Source organism: Pogona vitticeps, chromosome 6, assembly GCF_051106095.1.
Source record: "Pogona vitticeps strain Pit_001003342236 chromosome 6, PviZW2.1, whole genome shotgun sequence".
Classification (NCBI taxonomy): Eukaryota; Metazoa; Chordata; class Lepidosauria; order Squamata; family Agamidae; genus Pogona; species Pogona vitticeps.
Genome location: NC_135788.1, coordinates 112,093,878 through 112,112,567, shown reverse-complemented (window position 1 = coordinate 112,112,567; position 18,690 = coordinate 112,093,878). Strand labels below are relative to the sequence as shown.

At 42.8% G+C, this 18,690-nt stretch overlaps 1 protein-coding gene across 1 annotated transcript; it reads left to right on the top strand.

Moving 5' to 3' along the window:
• Positions 1-459: 459 nt before the first annotated feature.
• Positions 460-16,399, top strand: FUS (FUS RNA binding protein). The gene is made up of 15 exons (XM_020807298.3): positions 460-606; positions 5,957-5,981; positions 7,413-7,567; positions 7,980-8,121; positions 8,358-8,548; positions 8,724-8,931; positions 10,534-10,571; positions 12,005-12,037; positions 12,509-12,618; positions 12,947-13,076; positions 13,443-13,553; positions 13,886-14,018; positions 14,911-14,999; positions 15,443-15,590; positions 16,106-16,399. The coding sequence occupies exons 1-15, from the start codon at positions 594-596 to the stop codon at positions 16,143-16,145; spliced, it is 1,566 nt and encodes a 521-aa protein (XP_020662957.2). The 5' UTR covers positions 460-593; the 3' UTR covers positions 16,146-16,399.
• The last annotated feature ends 2,291 nt before the right edge of the window (positions 16,400-18,690 follow it).

Genomic DNA, 18,690 nt, shown 5'->3' with positions numbered 1-18,690 from the left:
TGGAAATTATTTTTTTCTGAAATAATTCAGAAGAAGTAACGTGGTTACATAATCGGAGGCACAGTTCCACAACCCCCTCAAGGAAAAGTAAAATTACTGTACAGTATCTCCTTTTTTTTTTAATGCCACCTCTCTGGCCTCTCCCTCATCTCGCTTTGGTTGCTCCCATCTGCCCGCGTGACGTCACCCCCTCCTACAGGACGGACTATACCATTACACTGCCTTAGGGGAGGCTAGCAGCCCGGTGTCGTAGCCCCATTGTCTGCAAGGGAGTCGAATTGAAACGAATAGCCCCGTAAAGCTTTAATGGATCCATGTAGGATCGAGGTTTTACACAAGGGCAGAAGAGATCCGTCGGTACGTGTGGGCGAGATGATTTCGAGCTCTCTACGACGTCAATTTCAAAATAAAAGCCTCTTTTCCTGATTCTCGCCCCCCCGCCATCTGACGTGGTATAACCCAACGGGAATGGGCGGGGGAGGTCTATTTGAGGCCAAAGCTGCGGGGAGGAAAAAACTAGAAGGCGAGGAGGCGGAAGGAGAGGTTGCTTCAGACCGTTCGGGGAGGAAACTTTTTTTAGGGGGGCTGCAGCCATGGCTTCTAATGGTGAGAAAGGGAACGCGGAAGGGGTTTTCTTTTAGGGCTCCGGTGGGCTGGTGGCGAAGGACGGCGATATGTTTCATTTGGGGTTTGTAACAAGGGAAGGACCTGGTCGCGCCATCGCAGATTCCCTTTGAATACCGTGCTTTGTCCGGAAGACGAGAGCGAAATTTTGGGGAGAAAAAGTAGCCGCGATTTGCGGGGGGGATTAGGAAGGCCCTGTTAATACGGCTTGTGTAATCGCAGAGGGAAGATCGAGAAGGGCAACTTGATTTACTTCCAAGTAAATGTACCTCCCGATTTGGTGTCAGGCACTGCTCTGGGCGGTTTGATGGGGGAGGGAGGTGAAGGGACGAAAACTGATGGGTCAGATCGAGAGAGGGAGAGGATGGGACTTGAAGCCGAAGAGGTTTGGAGGGAGCGTGGCGGTTGCCTCCGGACGTGCATTCGCGTCCAAAGGAAGTTCTTGCTCGGATTTAAGGCTCGCGTGGAGAGACGGTTGGTTTGGAAGATTGAGAACAAAGTTGCCGGGACGGAAAGGATGGTAGTCGTAGAAAGGATTCTTCAAAGCTTTTGAATCGAAGTGAACGGGACGATGTATTTAAAAAAAAAAAACACGTTAAATTGGGGAGGATACGGTTAGGTTCGTTAATAACGGCTCCCCATTCCCTGAGGGTATCATAAATTGGAAGGACAGCGTGAAGAACTTCCTTGTGAGAATGGGGAAGATGGCTCTCTTTCCGCCCCCGCAGCCTCTCAGCTGCGCCATGGGCGGCCGCCATTTTGTGGCAGCGTGGAGCGAGGACTGAGAGAGAGAGAGACGGGGTTTCCTAGGAGCACGGGGTAGGGAGGTAACTGAGAAGCCGCGCATGCGCGTGGTTGTACCCTAAGTAGCGGGGGGGGGAATGGAAAAATTCAGTGTGACGTGAGCCCCCGGGGTTTAAGAGAACCTTAGGGGTGGGTGGGGAACCATGAGCCGGGGAGCGCATGCGCGTTTGTACCCGAGCGAGAAATAAACCGCAGTGGCGTGTTGGCTCCCGTCCGTGAGGCTGCCTTTGCCGCAGTGTTACATCCGGGTCCTTCCCCCTCCTCCGTTGCGCTGCAGTGGAATCCTTTCTCCGCCCACGTGCGCCCAACTGTCTGTAATCCTTTATTAGAACACGGCCTCGTTCTCATTCATTGCTGGCCACCGTGTTTTCTCACCGCCACCCTTGTAAGGTTTTTCTGGAGATTTAAACTCGCCTCTGGAGTGCTTTCTTGATTGCACACTTCCCTATGGGTGGGTAATTTAACTCCCCCCCCCAGCTTTTCTCCTTTCTGGTTGAAAAGTCATTCCCAGTAAAATGGAATGGCCTGAGATGTTTCCATAGTAACTTCAAATGAGACTCCCTTGTAGAGGAAATAATTGGATTATTTAATAATCTTGATTGAGTCCCTGGGTGCCATTTTTATGTTAAGGTAGTTTTTAATGTTTGCTTGCTTTTAATTATTCACTTCTATTTTAATTAGCATAGTGTTTAATTGGGGTTTTTTATGTTTAATTTGTCATGTTTCAGTTTCGTTTTTAATATTGTGAGCCACCTTGAGTCCTCTTATCGGGAGAGAGGGGAAAGCCGGCCTGTAAATAAAACAAGCAAGTGAATAAAATTGGTTTTGAGTACAGTTGTGGAGAAGGAAGTGTGTAAAGTGTAAAATGGGCTTGGGTGGCCCTATTTGAAGAGATTTCCATCAAGGCTCTGTGGACTTATTATGAATGGTTTGTTGTGTTTTAGTTTCTGTGTTTGGTTTCTCTGTTTTTCTTGTTGTTCCCTGGAAACATGTTAGATGGTGGTGCAAATGTTAACATGATGTGAGAACTGGAGAGTTAACAGTTGCAACTAGAGATGGGGGTATTCGTATATGAATATTCCTGTGCAGCTGGACTTGGCGAGGGACTGGCCCCTATAGCCGGACTGTCCACTTGTGCGGCCAGCAGTGGTGGTACGGAGTTCGGCTCTCTTCTTGCTCATCTGGCCACTCCAGGCAGTGGGAGGGAGGACGAGTCTCCTGGCATGGCTGCTGAGTCGGTAGCAGAGCCGGAAGAGTGTGGCGCTCCAGGAGCTATGGGAAGGATGAGCAAGGCTGCCGCCACTGCTGGATACATGAATAAGACGGTCCAGCTACAGGGGCCAGCCCCTCGCTAAGTCCAGCTGCACGGGGATATTCGTATATGAACACCCTCATCTCTTCCAGGCTGCCAGCTCTTTTCATCAAATGTTAAATTCCATAATTTGGTATTTTCTGTGGCTCCTCTTGGGCAGAACTGAGGTGAGCTCTTGTCAGGAGGCAAGCTGGTAGATGGGTTTCAAATACATTGTTTCTCCATAGAACCTGATGGTGAAGTATAGCAGTCTTCACATGTAGTACATATGCAAGTAAATACTGTATACGTTTCTGCTACCATCCCCCCCCCCCCAATTAAGACAGGGTCTTATATTAATTTTTGCTCCAAAAACGAATTAGGGTTTAGGGGTGTTTTTATTTTTTCATATACAACAATCTATATGTATTCTAAATACAGTCATGTCATCTGCTTGCTGCACGAGGGTGGAGTTTCACTTTACTAGGGCTTATTTTTAGGTTAGGTTTTCTTCCTTTTTTCTGCTGTGCTGAAAGTTTTTACGGAGAAATAAGAGTGGAGAAAAGGAGGCATGTCTTGCCACCTTGATTTAAGCCCATTATGATTGGGCTCAACATGGACAAGCTAAATGCTTCCATTTTCTCCAGCATATCAATACTTCGACAAGCTCGATGTCGACATGGACAAGCTAAATGTTCCCGTTTCTCCAGCATATTAACACTTCGACATCGACAAGCTCAACATCAACTAGCTTGATAACGACAAATGTCTACACGGACAAGCTAAATGTTCCTGTTTCTCCGGCATATCAACACTTCGACATCGACAAGCTCAACATCAACAAATAGCGACATGGACAAGCTAAATGCTTCCGTTTTCTCCAGCATTATCAACACTTCGACATCGACAAGCTCAACATCAACAAATAGCGACATGGACAAGCTAAATCATTCCGTTTTCTCCAGCATATCAACACTTCGACACCGACAAGCTCAATATCAACAAATAGCGACATGGACAAGCTAAATGCTTCCATTTTCTCCAACATATTAACACTTTGACACCGACAAGCTCGATATCAACAAATAGCGACATGGACAAGCTAAATGCTTCCATTTTCTCCAGCTTGTCCATATCAGCACTTCGACATTGACAAATAGCAACATAGACAAGTGAAGTGTTCCCGTTTCTCCGGCATATCAACAAGCTGAACGTAAACAAATGTCGATATGGACAAGCTAAATGTTTGTTTCTCCAGCATATCAACACTTCGACATCAACAAGCTCGACATCGACAAATGTTGACATAGACATAGACAAGCTAAATGTTCTCGTTTCTCCGGAATATCAGCACTTCAGCATGGAATGATACTTCTCATATGCTGGTCCATCGGGCTTGACATGGACATATTTTTCTGTTTTCTCTGGCATATCAACACTTCGGCGTAGAAAGATTCTTCCCGCTCACGTCGAAGCCCATTATGATCAGGCTCAACATGGACAAGCTAAATGTTTCGTTCCACCCTTTATTCAGTTTTTTCCCTGATAAAGTGACTTCATAATTTGATGACTCTTTCCTACCCAAAATTGACTCAGATTTTCATATTAATCTATGCTTCATATTACCATCATTCTTCAAATTGCCACCATCTCCTCTAGAGCACATGCTCCACAATATCGACGTAAGGCGCTTGGTCTGGACACTACCAGGACCTTCAGACTAACTAACAGGCTTTTTGTATGCTTTCATGGTCCTCGTAACAAAGGTCCAGCTTTATCCTAATCCATCTCTAAATGGATAGTCCAGAATGTATCTATGGCTTATCAGCTGTCAAGTGAGTCACCAGCTAATCATCTTAAAGCTTATTCCACCAGAGCACTGTCCTCCTTGCCTGCATTCCAGTGTAGAACTGAAATTCTCGACATTTACTGTGCAGCAACAGGATCTATGTCATCCACCTTTGTGAAGCACTACTGGCTAGATGTAAGGGTACGCAATGACAATGGATTTAGCAGAACTGTGTTGGCATCCTTCCTACCATGATGTCACACCAGCCGATAAGTGAAGCTTGCTAGTCACCCATTTGTGTGCATTCATAGAGGCCACGAGGAAGAAAGAAAGGTTACTTACCTGTAACCATAGTTCTTGGAGTAGTCCTCTGTGAATTCACACTACCCACCCATCCTCCCCTCTGTTCGTCACGGGTATCTTATTATATAACTCTTGTGCCCGGCAGACAAATTTTAGGAACTGAGGGGAATCTTGGATGGGAAGAGCATGTGCCTCATGGGGGATCAGCCCATAAAATTGTTACTTTTAGCTCTAGAATATTCCGAGAAAATCAGCGCAGGCGCAGACAAGACCCATTTGTGTGCATTCACAGATGACCACTTGAAGAACCATGGTTACAGATAAGTAACCTTTCTTTTTTGTGGTAGGCCTTATATTACAAGCATCCTGAAAAATCATATTAGGGCTTATTTTCAGGGAAACAGGGTATCTGAAGGCAGCAAATGCACCTCAACCGCATATGAGGCGTTTCCTACTCTGGGAAGACTACCCTGTTTCCCCCAAAAGAAGGTAAAAGTTAAAGGTTTCCCTTGACAATTTTTTTTGTCCAGTCGTGTTCGACTCTAGGGGGCGGTGCTCATCCCCGTTTCCAAGCCATAGAGCCAGTGTTTGTCCGAAGACAATTTTCTGTGGTCACATGGCCAGTGCGACTTAGACACGGAACGCTGTTACCTTCCCACCGAGGTGGTCCCTATTTATCTACTTGCATTTGCATGCTTTCGAACCGCTAGGTTGGCGGGAGCTGGGACAAGCGACGGGCGCTCACTCCGTCGCGTGGATTCGATCTTACGACTGCTTGGTCTTCTGACCCTGCAGCACAGGCTTCTGCGGTTTAGCCCGCAGCGCCACCACGTCCCCCCCAAAAGAAGACCTATTCTGAAAAGAAGCCCTAGTATGATTTTTCAGGATGCTTGTAACATAAGCCCTACCCCAAAAATAAACCCCAGTTAAATGAAATCCCACCTTCCACCATTGTGCAGCAACCAGAAGATGACATGACTGTGAAATAAAATATCCCCTGAAAATAAGCCCTAATGCGTTTTTTGGAGCAAAATTAATATAAGACCCTGTCTTATTTTTGAGGAAACACGGTAATTAGTCACCTTTGAGATGTATGGGCAGTTTTGTAATAGTTCTAATGTTTTGTTTTGTTTTTGTCTTTGCAGATTACAGCCAGTCAGCAACACAGAGGTAATTCTTGGATTACTTAATTTTTGTATAAAGGGCATGTTCATAGTTTTGTATCTGCTTTTCTGTACTGTATGTAGTACAGAGTATAGATCTGTTGTAAGAGTATGTGAACAGTGCTTCTCCTATTTCTGTAATACTGAAGCAGGTCACACTTGTGATTTTGGTAAAAGCATTGAGGTTCTACTGGCTGTCTGAGGAAAATAGATATATATTTGTCAGATCAGTCTTGTGGGTTTTGGCAAGATTAAATTTAGGTCCGGAGTAGAGATGGGCATGAACTGCTGGTTTGGCAGTTCAGCGTGGTTCATTTCCTGGCAAGCAGCTGATCCATGGTTCAGTGCCCCGCCCCCTCTGGTGAGAGCCCTTCAACGCCAGCACCCACTACATCTGGACACTGCTGCCAAGGGGGGGGTCACCCACTGGAGGGGGTGGGATGTTGAACCATGGGTCAGCTGTTAGGCTAGGAAATGAACGACACCAAACCAGGAGTACATGTACATCTCTAGTCTTGAGTTTTGGCTATAAGCCATTATAGTAGGCATCCTTCAGTCTCAAGAGACTATGGCAGTGGTGTGGCGAACCTTTTTGGGCTTGCGTGACCAAACGGGGGGGGACCAAACGGGGCGGTATGCTGCAATGGCAGCGAAACCGGAAGTGGCGGCAGAAGGAAGATTCCCAGGCACGGAGGTGCCTTGAAACCCCACTCCGGATCTGCTGCCAGGAGGAAGTAGCGATCCGGCGACTTACAGCTCGCGTGCCTGTAGAAAGGGCTCCGCATGCCAGCTGTGGCACATGTGCCATAGGTTCGCCATCGCTGGACTGTGGCAAGAGGACTTGGAACAGCATCTAGTGTGGCTGAGCAGGCCAATTCGAGAGTGGCAATCCGTTCCACACTGAAGACAAATACAATCTGTCTCCTATCCTGCTCCCTATTTTTGCTGCTTTCAGAACTGCCTCTTTGCCTCAGCCTGCTGAACAAGTGCCTCTTCAAATTGGGAGAGGCTTCTCCCAAGCCATTATAAGTGTGTTTATAAAATGCATTGCAATGGTAACAATGTTTAGAAACCTGTGAAGAGTTGTCCATAGATAACTTAAAACTGGACCTATAAAGTTTTGGCATACAGTATTGTTTCATAGTGCTTCCAATTGTGGAGCCATCATTAACCTTCCCAGTTCAAAATCTATTAATTGGATCTATAAGCATCCAAAATTGCCAAGCTTTGTAACTATACTATACCTTATGTTTTTTAAAAAAATATATAGTTGGGAATAGTTGCAGAGAAAGGTTTCTAGCATGAGTATGCTTTAAAAAAGAATGGTAACAGATAGGGGAAGAATTTGACCTAGTTCAGATAAAAATGCAGATTGGGAGTTTACTGTGGAAACAGATTTCTTCCTCGGCTGAATGTTTCTTCTTGCTTTCTTTTTTAGTTATGGGGCCTACCCAACACCACCCACACAGGGTTATTCTCAACAAACGAGCCAGCCTTATGGGCAGCAGAGCTATGGTGGTTATGGACAGTCAGCAGATACGTCTGGATATGGCCAGAGTAGTTACAGTTCTTCTTACGGCCAGACTCAAAGCTGTGAGTATTGCTTTATATATCGTTTGTGAGTCCTATCATTGCAGCTAATAGGCAGAAGCAGGCCTTTTTTGGAGAGTTAGATGGCAAACACATATTTTCTGCAGTTTGGAGCAACATGTCTTGGGAAAGACTGCTCTTCCCACTCACTCTGATAAGGCAGGGTTAGATGAACCAGTCAAATTAGACAATATGATAAGTGACTGTATTCAAATTTGAGGGTTTTCTGAAAATCACAGTTGGATCTAAGTGTAATGGAACCTTTCCTGTTTCCTACCTTGCCAGTAGGCTTTGTATGACTGCTCCATTGTTAAGCTGAATTATAAACTACAACTGAAATTGTGATTACAATGATTACCGTTTCACAACCTGCGTGCAGGCAAAGATCTAATAAGAATGAATTGTTTCTGAACAGCTGGTTATGGCACTCAGTCGACACCACAGGCTTATGGCTCATCAACAGGGTACGGCAGCAGTCAGACTTCACAAGCGTCTTACGGGCAGCAGTCATCATATCCCAGCTACTCCCAGCAGCCAGCCAGCTCCACCACTGGAAGGTAACACACAGGAAAGAAGTAGATGCTGATCATCTCTACATTGTGTCCATTTATATTACATTTTCTTTGCACATCGTAATCTAGCTGACATGTCGTGCTTGAATCCATTTTTTGCTCTTTCTTTCCGGCAGCAAGGTTAGATTTTTTTAGCAGCATCTTAACTTGTTAGGCTTTCAACAGGCACAGTGAGTTGTTGGATATTCAATATATTTTCTATGCCTTTTTTTTAAACACAGTTATGGTTCCAGCTCTCAAACCTCCAGCTATGGGCAACCCCAAAGTGGGGGTTATGGCCAGCAGTCAAGCTATGGCAGCCAACAGCAGAGCTCCTATGGGCAGCAGCCTTCCTACAACCCACCCCAAAGCTACGGCCAGCAGAGTCAGTATGGCAGCGGCAGTAGCAGTGGAGGAGGCAGTGGTAGTGGACGTAAGTATGTTTTCTTTCCTTAAAGCAACATGAGTAGTAGAGACAAAAAGCGGTGCAGTCCGTAGGTGCTCATGACTGCCGCCTAGTGGGAGGATAAGCAATTACACCCAGCCTGTTTGCTACCAGAAATCAGGAGTTGCGTCTGTTTAATTTAAGTGCTGTTGTTTTTCCGTAGCTGGTGGCTATGGCCAGGATCAGTCATCCATGAGTGGAAGTGGGACTGGAGGTGGCTATGGCAGCCAGGATCAAGGCGGATATGGGGGCCAGCAAGACCGCAATCGGGGCCGAGGCAGTGGAGGAGGTGGCAGTGGCGGATATGGTAGAGGTGGCTTTGATCGAAGTGGCGGTAGAGGTGGCAACAGAGGCGGTCGTGGAGGCATGGGGTAGGTGTCTATTCACTTGTTGTGGGAGAGGGAGTGGGTTTCTTCTAATAATAATTTGCCTGTTACTTGCTATTAAAAACCTAACCTCTTCTGGGAAGGGTATAGTGTGTAAATCACTATTATTTGTTTAAAAAATGGGAGGAGGGGGAATAATACTGTTTATGTTACTGAAGTCAGAATGTGTGTTTTCCCCCTTGGGATGGACTTTTTTAATGGATGTCAAGAAGACTGTATGTTCTTTGTCTGCATGTGAAGGAGTTAAAACTTTACTTTCTGACAATCGACCATTACAGTAACAAGGCTATGCCAGGGGTGGGGAATGTACTTTCATTTTGCTTCTAGGAGGATGGTTTTACAGCATCAAATGCATACTTAATGTGAATATAAGTACTGTTCCTCAAATGTGAATTATGGTCCTATTTGAGACAAGTTGCAGTTGTATATCAATACATACAAGAGTTTCAGTACTTTTTATGGAGAAGAAATTGATGGTAATACATCCTAATGTAAACCTGATGGAGATTCACTGAGGGGGCCTGGTTTTATATGTTGATAGCTTACCAAAGGTGTGGTAAGAATCTCCAGCAAGAGAATTTTTTCTAGGCAGGTTATAAGCTACTTTTTCTTGGGGTGAGAATTCTGTGGTCTAGCCATATAACATGGTGATAATAGGCTAAAAATGCATTTTGGCTTTCTGTAGAGAAGCTGTGGACTACTTGTACTTGTGGTTTATGTGCAACAAAGCAGTATGCTCTTGGGTGTATGTACTGCCTCATTTTTGAGGAGGGGTAGTTAAAAGATGGTGTTCAAGAGGCAGTGGTTGCTAAGCAACATTGACTAGATTGGCTCTTGCTGGCTGGGAGAGAAAAGTTAGAGGTGAGTATAGGTGGGGGCAGCTGAAGGGTTGTTTGCTTGTGAAAAGTTGTTGATCTGTTAACAATACCTGCTCTGTTAACAAATTCTGCATTTTGTGTGCCACAGGTGTGAAAGTCAAATGAACTTTAATCAAATCTCCACCTTCCACATGTTAGTTAAGGGTCTGAGGAAGGGAGAGAGATCTTATGGCAGGCAGATACAGTCTTTAGAGTTGAAATAACCTATTTACGAGTACACAATTACAAGGGAATGGGTGTTTTACATGCTTTCAAAGCAGATATCTGCATTTAGGGTTTTAAATAACAAAAGTTTGGCAAAATCAACTCATACTTGAGAAGGGTGAACTGGAAATACAGCGTGCACGGTGTACAATATTTTAAAAACAAGCTTGGTTCGCCAGTCATACCACGAATAGGACGGCTACAAGGAAATCAACAGTGTCTCAAAAGCTGCATCAAGACTCCTCCTGTAAACGGTTCAAGATCAGAAGCAAGAATGACTAAACACTAGAGCTGTTTCACTTGCAAACCTTCTCAAGGGTATAATGATAATATTTTTTTAAAAATGCTGAGGGCAAGGAAAAGGTGGAGCAGGTTGTATTTAGATCTTCAAGAAGAACCAAACATAAGTGTTGGCCAGCGTCTTAAAGGATGTGGTGTAGTTTCTAGCAACAAACCTTTTTAGTCATGGAAAAAAGCATCATTATCTTCTAACTTATCTCCTCAGCGGTGGTGAGCGAGGTGGTGGCTTCAATAAATTTGGTGGTAAGTCCAAAGAGTTCACAAACTTGAACCGCAAAAGTGTATTTCTATATATTGATTTTCAGAGACTCTTGTTTGTATGCCAAAAAAAGAGAAAAGCCACCGTTATCAGATAAAAACCTATGGGAGCAACCCCCCTGTTGTGGCACATATGCCAAAATGGTTGGTTCTGTCTGTGGTGCTGATTTCCATGTTCTGGAGCATTGCACTCGGCCTAGAATTTGGTGCCAATACAGTATATTTTGGTTGTATGTCTTGCAACAAGACAAGGAGAGTACAATCCCTAAGTCTTGCATTTTGTTGGGAGTACGTGATGAAAAATTCACTTTGTAAGTGTTGGGTTAGTGTGTTGCCCCTTCTTGAAAACACACGTGCGACTGTTGGGTTAAAGTGTGTTAATCAAGTGCATGCAATTCTGAGGAAACATGGTAAAACAAAGCTGTATGGTACCTTGTTCAAAAAGTTACTGGTACAGGAAATAACATGAGAGGGACCACTCCCTTCAAACTTGAGTATTATATTGTCTGTATGAAACTCTAAATAGCTCTTTGACAAGAAAGCGGTTTCATGGGCTTCTGTTTAAGAGAGTTTGGTTTCAACCTGTGAAGTTTCACAAAAGGTCTCGTTTTTTTTGAACTTCAGTGTACCAAACCAAAATAATTGGTTTTAAGAAAAGTTCCCATAGGGTTTGCTGAAAAAGGCTTGGCATGGGTATTTTTAAAACACGCGCGTGGAATTTTAAATGCATTTGAGACCAGTGTTGGGCATACGCTTTCAAAAAATTAAGAGATGTCAAAATGGTAAAAAAAAAAAAACTTACATACAGAATGTTATTAATGGAATGGTTGACAACAGGTAAATAACCTGGCGGTTTATAAAAATGCAGAGCTCTCCTTTGTAAAGGGCTTGTTTTAAAGGTGTTCTGTGGTGTAAGGTGGTTTGTTCTCTACAACTAAAAGTTTTGCAAGTGTCTTACATCATGAAATGAATTCAAGAATAGAATGAAATCTCTCTAGAAATTTTACGGTGCTTAGATTGATCAGGGGTCAATAAGAGACTCTTTGGGCAGAGGTGGCTAATGTATGCCATGAAAGAAAACATCAAAATAGATGTTTCAAGGTGGTTGTCCAATGGTATTTCAAACATGTGTCTTGGAGGCCATGCTCCTCGCTGCAAAGCTGCAGAAACCAAGTCCAGGATGGCCTGGAAGAAATAATGGTAAACAGGTTTTTGCAAGAATGCGTCATTAAGAAATGGACCATTTCTGACTGGATGAGAGTGTTTCTTTTGTACTTGAAAATAATCCTGAGGCTGCATATGTTCCAACACTGGCCTGTTTCTAATGTGACTGTGATGGTCCTGTTGATGTGAGAAAACCAGTTGGAAATTCTCATTCAGTAACTGAATGTTTTCTTCCTTATTTACATGTGCAAAAGGACCACGGGACCAAGGATCACGCCATGATTCTGGTATGTGGCTGCTTGAGTAGTTTCACATTCAGATTGATGTTGGAACGTGGGCGAAGGTGGCTTAAGATCATTAATGGGTATATTTTGCATTGAACATAAGGGTACGAATACTGAAGGATGTCTTTAGGCTTCAGTATGCATAAAGTATTCTAAGTGTAGGAAATAATAAAGTTCACAAGATCCATGGTTCACTTGTGTTGAAAACTAGAAACGTTGGATACAGTGAAAAATGAAGGATACTACGTAGATTTGAAGGTCAGCATTTTGGGCGACTGAGGAATGTGGATACTTCCACTTCGAACTTTTGAGTAGAATGTATGAAACAGACATAGTCAAAGGTGTGCCTCATCATTTGGAAAAGGAGCACTGTAATGTTCAGGGTTTGTTGGTAGACTGCATGGAGCTCTTTGAGAGAAGTAAGGAGAAGCCCTATTAGAAAGAAATAACAATATTATTTTCTTTTTCTTGCAGCTGGCGAGCAGGATAATTCTGACAACAACACCATTTTTGTTCAGGGACTTGGTGAAAATGTAACTATTGAATCGGTAGCGGACTACTTCAAGCAGATTGGTATTATCAAGGTGAGCTAAGTTGGTCATTAGTGTGCCTTTCAGAAGATTAATCTCCAATAGGGTTTAATTTTCTGAATTATTCTGTATTCCTTTCTGGAAAAGAACGTGATACAATAATGAGCATTAGATGAGAAAAATAGGATTCTGGAGATACTTTGCTATATCAAGTCTCTGAAGGTGTGTGTTCAGCAGCTAATAGTTTTCCATGTTTTGCATCGGTTTTCAGATAGTATTGAATTACAAATGTAATCTCAACAGTTAAAAGTAGTATTTTTCCATATGTAGATATTACACAATAATCTAGTTTTCCAGAGATTCATACGTTGTTTCTTTATAGACGAACAAGAAGACAGGGCAACCAATGATTAATCTGTACACAGACCGGGAGACAGGAAAACTGAAGGGAGAGGCCACAGTTTCTTTTGATGATCCCCCATCTGCGAAAGCTGCTATCGATTGGTTTGATGGTATATTTCTAGTTTTGATTTTTTTTCTTGTGCAGGTTGAACTTGAAAAGGGGCTGCACATTACGTACCTCAGGTGGTGGGGAAGGGAAAATAAACTTAAAACCTGACTTATTTGGGCAGGCTTTCCCTCCTGCCATATCTTAATTCTTTTACTTCGCCGTCCTGGACCTATAATGCATGTTTTTGGTTTTAATTGTTTTTAAATTTGTCAGCTGCCCAGAGTAGACTTTTGGTCTAGATGGGCAGGATAGAAATCCAATAAATAAAAGAACTATAAGGTGTAGTAAGGGGAAATGTAAATAGTGAAACTGTTCACAACGTGTTTTTAAAATGGAAAATGAGTTATTTTTGCTCTTCTGTCAATAGGGAAGGAGTTCTCGGGCAACCCTATCAAAGTTTCATTTGCCACTCGAAGGGCAGACTTTAACCGAGGTGGTGGAAATGGCCGTGGAGGAAGAGGCCGTGGAGGAAGAGGAGGTTTGTACCGTGGGTCTTTGTTGATTCTGAAATGTAGTGGTCTGGTTTGAATAGAATTGGGTTTTGGTGCCCTTTCTCGGCTGTGTTTCCACTTGAGAGAAGGAATTTCTGGTCATGGTGGACCAAGTGAGAGGAGGATCAGCTTGTGCTGTGGAATGCAAGAAATGACATGGGTACTGAATTCTGCTTGGTGGAGTAGAATGTCATTTTGTGTTTGGTTGGAGTGTGCTTGTGTCTGTGACGTGCGACAGAACCATCAACAAGAAAGTGCTTTTCAAATGTTCCTTTTAGCTGCTGGTGGTGGCCAGTGACTAAGTGCCTTTTTTCCCCAGGACCCATGGGCCGTGGTGGCTTTGGTGGTGGTGGAGGTGGGAGCAACAGTGGTTCCAGTGGAGGCAGCAGGGGTGGCTTCCCCAGTGGAGGAGGTGGCCAGCAACGTGCAGGGGACTGGAAATGCCCAAATCCGTAAGTAGCCTGCTACGTAATGGTTTGGGTAGTAGAGTGGAAGTAGAAAGCAAACATGGCAGAACCGTATTTGTTTCCAAAATATTTGCACTTTTTCACATTCCCACCACATATGAAAGTAGTACCAATTTCTTTCTCACATTTCCAACAGACATTCAGATGATTGGCATTAATCTTGTTTAATTTTAAGGGTGTTAAATACCATCTTAAACTGAGTTTTTTAAAAAATTTCCCTTATTCTCACTGACATAAATCTTAAAACCCTCATTTTCCATATCTTTCTCCATTCTTCTTCATTTATTCATTTTCCAGTGTCTTGTTCCCATGCTATTTTTAAAGAATTTATATGTGTGGAAAAGATATATAATGTAATGCCGAGATTGCTTTGTTATCAATATATGAGAATGTGGAATATGACAAAATGACTAAAGAATTGATAACTAATATATTAAGAGCAGCTAGATTGATTATTGCTAGGCAGTGGAAATTAAAAACTGAATTGCAAATTGAAGAATGGTACAAAGAAATATGGACTGTAGCAATAAATGATAAATTGTAATTTAAAGATTAAGAAAGGAGAGTTGAAAAAGAATAATTTTTATGAAATATGGGGCAAATTTTTGGAATATGTGCTAATAAGGGGGAAAGGGAAAGCTCCAAATCAAAAATCAATGCAGTTTTGGAGAAGAGGACAATAGGAGGAGGAGGAAGAGAAAGAATATGGCAAGAGGTCCCGTACATGGTGGTGGGGAACAGTTACTGTATTTGAGTTAATATGTTATATGTATATGTTTTTGCTTATGTTATAGTTATAGAAAATATTAAAAAAGAACCATATTTGTTAAACTTTCTTAATAAAGTCCTTGCCTTGTTTTTTGATTGTCTGTTGTAGAACATGCGAGAACATGAATTTCTCTTGGCGTAACGAGTGCAACCAGTGTAAAGCACCAAAGCCAGATGGCCCTGGGGGCCCACATATGGGTGAGTAGAAAGCGGCTGGTGGGATGCTGTTTGAGATTGAATGACTATAGTAGCTCTTTTGATAACACGGAGGAGGTTTCTTCCTAGTCACGTACAGTGGTGCCTCGCTAGATCAGCTGTTTAAATCGCTGTCTTTGCGAAGCTTAGGTCCCGAAAACACCTGTTGTGCAAGCGCGGAGGGAGCTGTCAAAATCATCGTCTAGCGAAAATCGGTTTGCAAAGCAGGGACCAAACATTGTCCAGCGAAATTCCCCCATAGGAATCACTGTTTTGCGAGTCGCTATAGCGATCACAACAAGTCAATGTCTAGCGAAAAAACTGTCATGCGGGGTAACTGTCTGAGGCACCCACTGTATAGGGAAGGAAGGAGTTGTACTTCCTTTCCTCAGGCATCTTTGTTTCAGTACAGTGTGTAATATTCAATCCTGTTGTCCCTTGCCTAGGAGGAGGATTTGGTGAAGAACGGCGCGGAGGCCGCGGAGGCTTTGATCGAGGCGGCTTCCGTGGAGGACGAGGAGGTGATCGAGGCGGCTTCCGAGGTGGGAGAGGCGGAGACAGGGGCAACTTTGGGCCAGGAAAAATGGATTCCAGGTATGTATTTTCAACAACAGACTTCTGTTGTAGGAATGGAGACATTAAATGAGGCAAAAATTGTATTTTTGCTTCTGGATAAAAGTCTGGGAGAGGCTGAATTTTGTGGGTCTTTGCTTTGGGCTTTCCACTTTGACTGTGTGTGTGTGTACGTATCTATTATGTATCTATAGACAGATACACCGTATTTTTCCGTGTATAAGACACCCCCATGTATAAGACACCGACCACTTCTAATCCCAAATTAAGAATTCTAAGTGGGGTTTAGCAAGTGCAGGAGAAAGGGATCAAAGTGCTGCAGGATCGCTTTGATCGCTGCTTTCCCCTCCACTTGTTTTTGTTCTCTCTTCAGCTTATTTCTGTGTATAAGACGACCCTCAATTTTTAGTCTAAATATTTTAGACAAAAGTATAGTCTTACACATGGAAAAATATGGTAAATAGTCTTTTTCTGCTGTTGTCCAGTTGTGGAGGTTTCTGCAGAGCATTGAACGAAAACATTTTCTTATCTTACAGAGGGGAACACAGACAGGATCGCCGTGAAAGACCGTATTGAGCCTGTATAGGATCCCAGACCATGTGAATTTATAAACTTTTTTTATTTTGTAAGATGTCTAACTTTGTCCTAAATTTGTGTATCCCTTGTTGCTTTGTGTACAAACTTTGTATTCCTTTCTGTTAAATTTTCTGTTGACTGTACTTGGAAGTAATCCCGTACATTTAAAACAACTGTTTTAGTCGTGTCTGAATGGTGGGTGGGGAGGGGCGGGAAACTTGAATAATAAATATGTTTTCAGTCAATTCTGAAAAGTTATCTGGTTTGACTTTTATACACTAAATCTAGAAACACCAAGGGTATGTAAAATGTTTTAAGTGAAAGCACAGTTCACCAATCATGCGGGAGAAGAAAGACAAAAAAACCCCACACCAACCAACTATTTAACTTTGGAGAAGCCTGTCACATGGGCATTTAGTGGAAAACAGTTATCTTTGGCAGAAACTGGTTTCAGGAAAAGTACACAGTAATTTCTTCACTTGCGGTATGGCACTGAGCAAGATAAAAGAAGTCTTGAATCTCTGTGTTAGACATTTTCTGGCAGCAGTGCTTAATACAGTTATATAAAGAAACATTTCTGTATTATAGAAGGCTTTCCTTACAAAATCAAAATATTGCTAGTGGTAGTTAAAGCATCAGCCACCATTTTTAAGAAGACTGACATTCAACAGGAATGGTCTAGAGAAGAAACTATTCAACTTCTGGTGTACAGTACTTGACATGGCAGAGGCAAAATTTCACTTTGCCATCCCCTCTCCCTTCTACTTCTGTAATATGTGAGGGGGTAATTGTGTCAGCAAGAAAGGCATCTGGAATTCTTATCCTTGACATGCTAGTTTTTTGCATGCGGGTTCAAATCGTGCTGTGGCTGCTAAGAGTCTCTTAGACACCTTGGCATGCCTTGTTGATCTGACAAAATTCTGTGCTTTGTATTTTGAGGATTTGGGAGACCTGCTTCTGTATTTTCTCCTGGTTTTGGAGCAGTAATAAAGCTTGCAGAGAAGAAATCTACCCAAATTCTAGCACAGCCAAGAATGTGAAGCCCATAGACAAGCTTATTACATTTTCTTCTTAACACACTATGCTAGACTCAAATGCAACTGGTCAATTTTGAGATTGATAGAGCCAGGTAATTGAAGGCTTTGGATGGCAGAGGAGACACTAGCCTAGGGTTTTTGAATAGTATTGATAACACTCCCCTCTCATGCCTAGTTCTGTGACAGGACAAGTCATGTTTTCATAACTGGAAATAGCTACGTCAAGTCTTGAGAACAGATGCTTGCTTAAAGACTAGCTTCCGTTCTTGAACATGTCTAAATGGGCTGCCATGTAAATTGTCAATTAACTCTTCACTTGTTAGATAGAAGCCAATATATTCTGCAATAGTCCATTTCTGTTCTGTAATAGTCGGTTTCCTGCTGTCTGAGAATCCAAGCCAGTTTGGGAATTACATAACAAGGGGCATCATGTGTCTACCTTAGCCCTGTGCATTCCACCAACTCCCTTGGTGATTCAGGGCTGAGTAAGAAGATGGTGACGGGGCAGGTGATATTTTTGGTGGCACAAGGATGAGCTAATCAAAACAACACAGGGGCAGGCTGTTGAGGGAAGAAGCATTGGCGTGGCATCACAGATGGATTGCTGGCTTAGCTTAGACTGTCCAAATTCTTGCTTGGCCACAGACCTCACCAGGTGACAAAGGGCCAGCTTCTTTTCTCTTGACCGCCCTGCTTAAATGGCTTATGAGGAGGATAAATAAACATTGCTGTCAGTTCTTGGAATAGAGCCGGGATGCAGAGGTATTAAATACTCAAAAACATTCTACATTTTGGACCTGTTTTTTAAAAACATGCCAGTCAAGAATAGCAGACAGAGGAGAACAATTCTGGTGAGACTGGTCAGTTGTTTAAACACCCCCCCCCAAAAAAAAATCAGTGTTGCTGACAGAATAAAAGGAAAACCATACACAAGATGAAAGACTTAAAGGGAAATATAAAGTTGAAATTTTTAAAAGAACAATGGGAATGGACGTACCTAATCTGAATTTCCTGGCTGGTATGTAACTTGTTACTTTTTTAATTTGTATTTTTGCAAATCATCAGGACACTGAATATCTGGCACTCTTCAGATCCCTTGTTTATCTTAACCTGTTTAATGTGGGTAGAAACATACTGGTAGTTCCTAGCCTTGGGTCATTGGATGTTCTTGGACTACAACTCCCAGAAATCCTAGGCAGCACATCTAGTGGCAGAGGCTTCTGGGAGTTTTAATTAAGAACATCTGGGGATCCAAAGTTGAGAAAACCAGTATACAATATTAGTTTTTTAAAGGGTGTGTGTGTGTGTAGGGTGTGTGTGTGATCGGGTTCAGTTTCACATTTTGACAACTCATTTTGCACGTGAAATGTCACAGGAGACATTTTCTCAACCTTAACAATTTCATCTTTATTGATTACATGTTGATCGATATTGTTCATAATTGGATCAAAAAGGCTTAACTCGGGCAACAGGCAGTAACTGTCCAACACGAACTCCGGCCCCACATC

What these genes read in the sequence shown, in the direction of transcription:
- FUS (XM_020807298.3), top strand. An exon ending in TTACGGCCAGACTCAAAGCT is followed by an intron (nt 7,568 to 7,979) that starts GTGAGTATTGCT and finishes GTTTCTGAACAG; the next exon opens with CTGGTTATGGCACTCAGTCG. An exon ending in AGGAGGCAGTGGTAGTGGAC is followed by an intron (nt 8,549 to 8,723) that starts GTAAGTATGTTT and finishes GTTTTTCCGTAG; the next exon opens with CTGGTGGCTATGGCCAGGAT.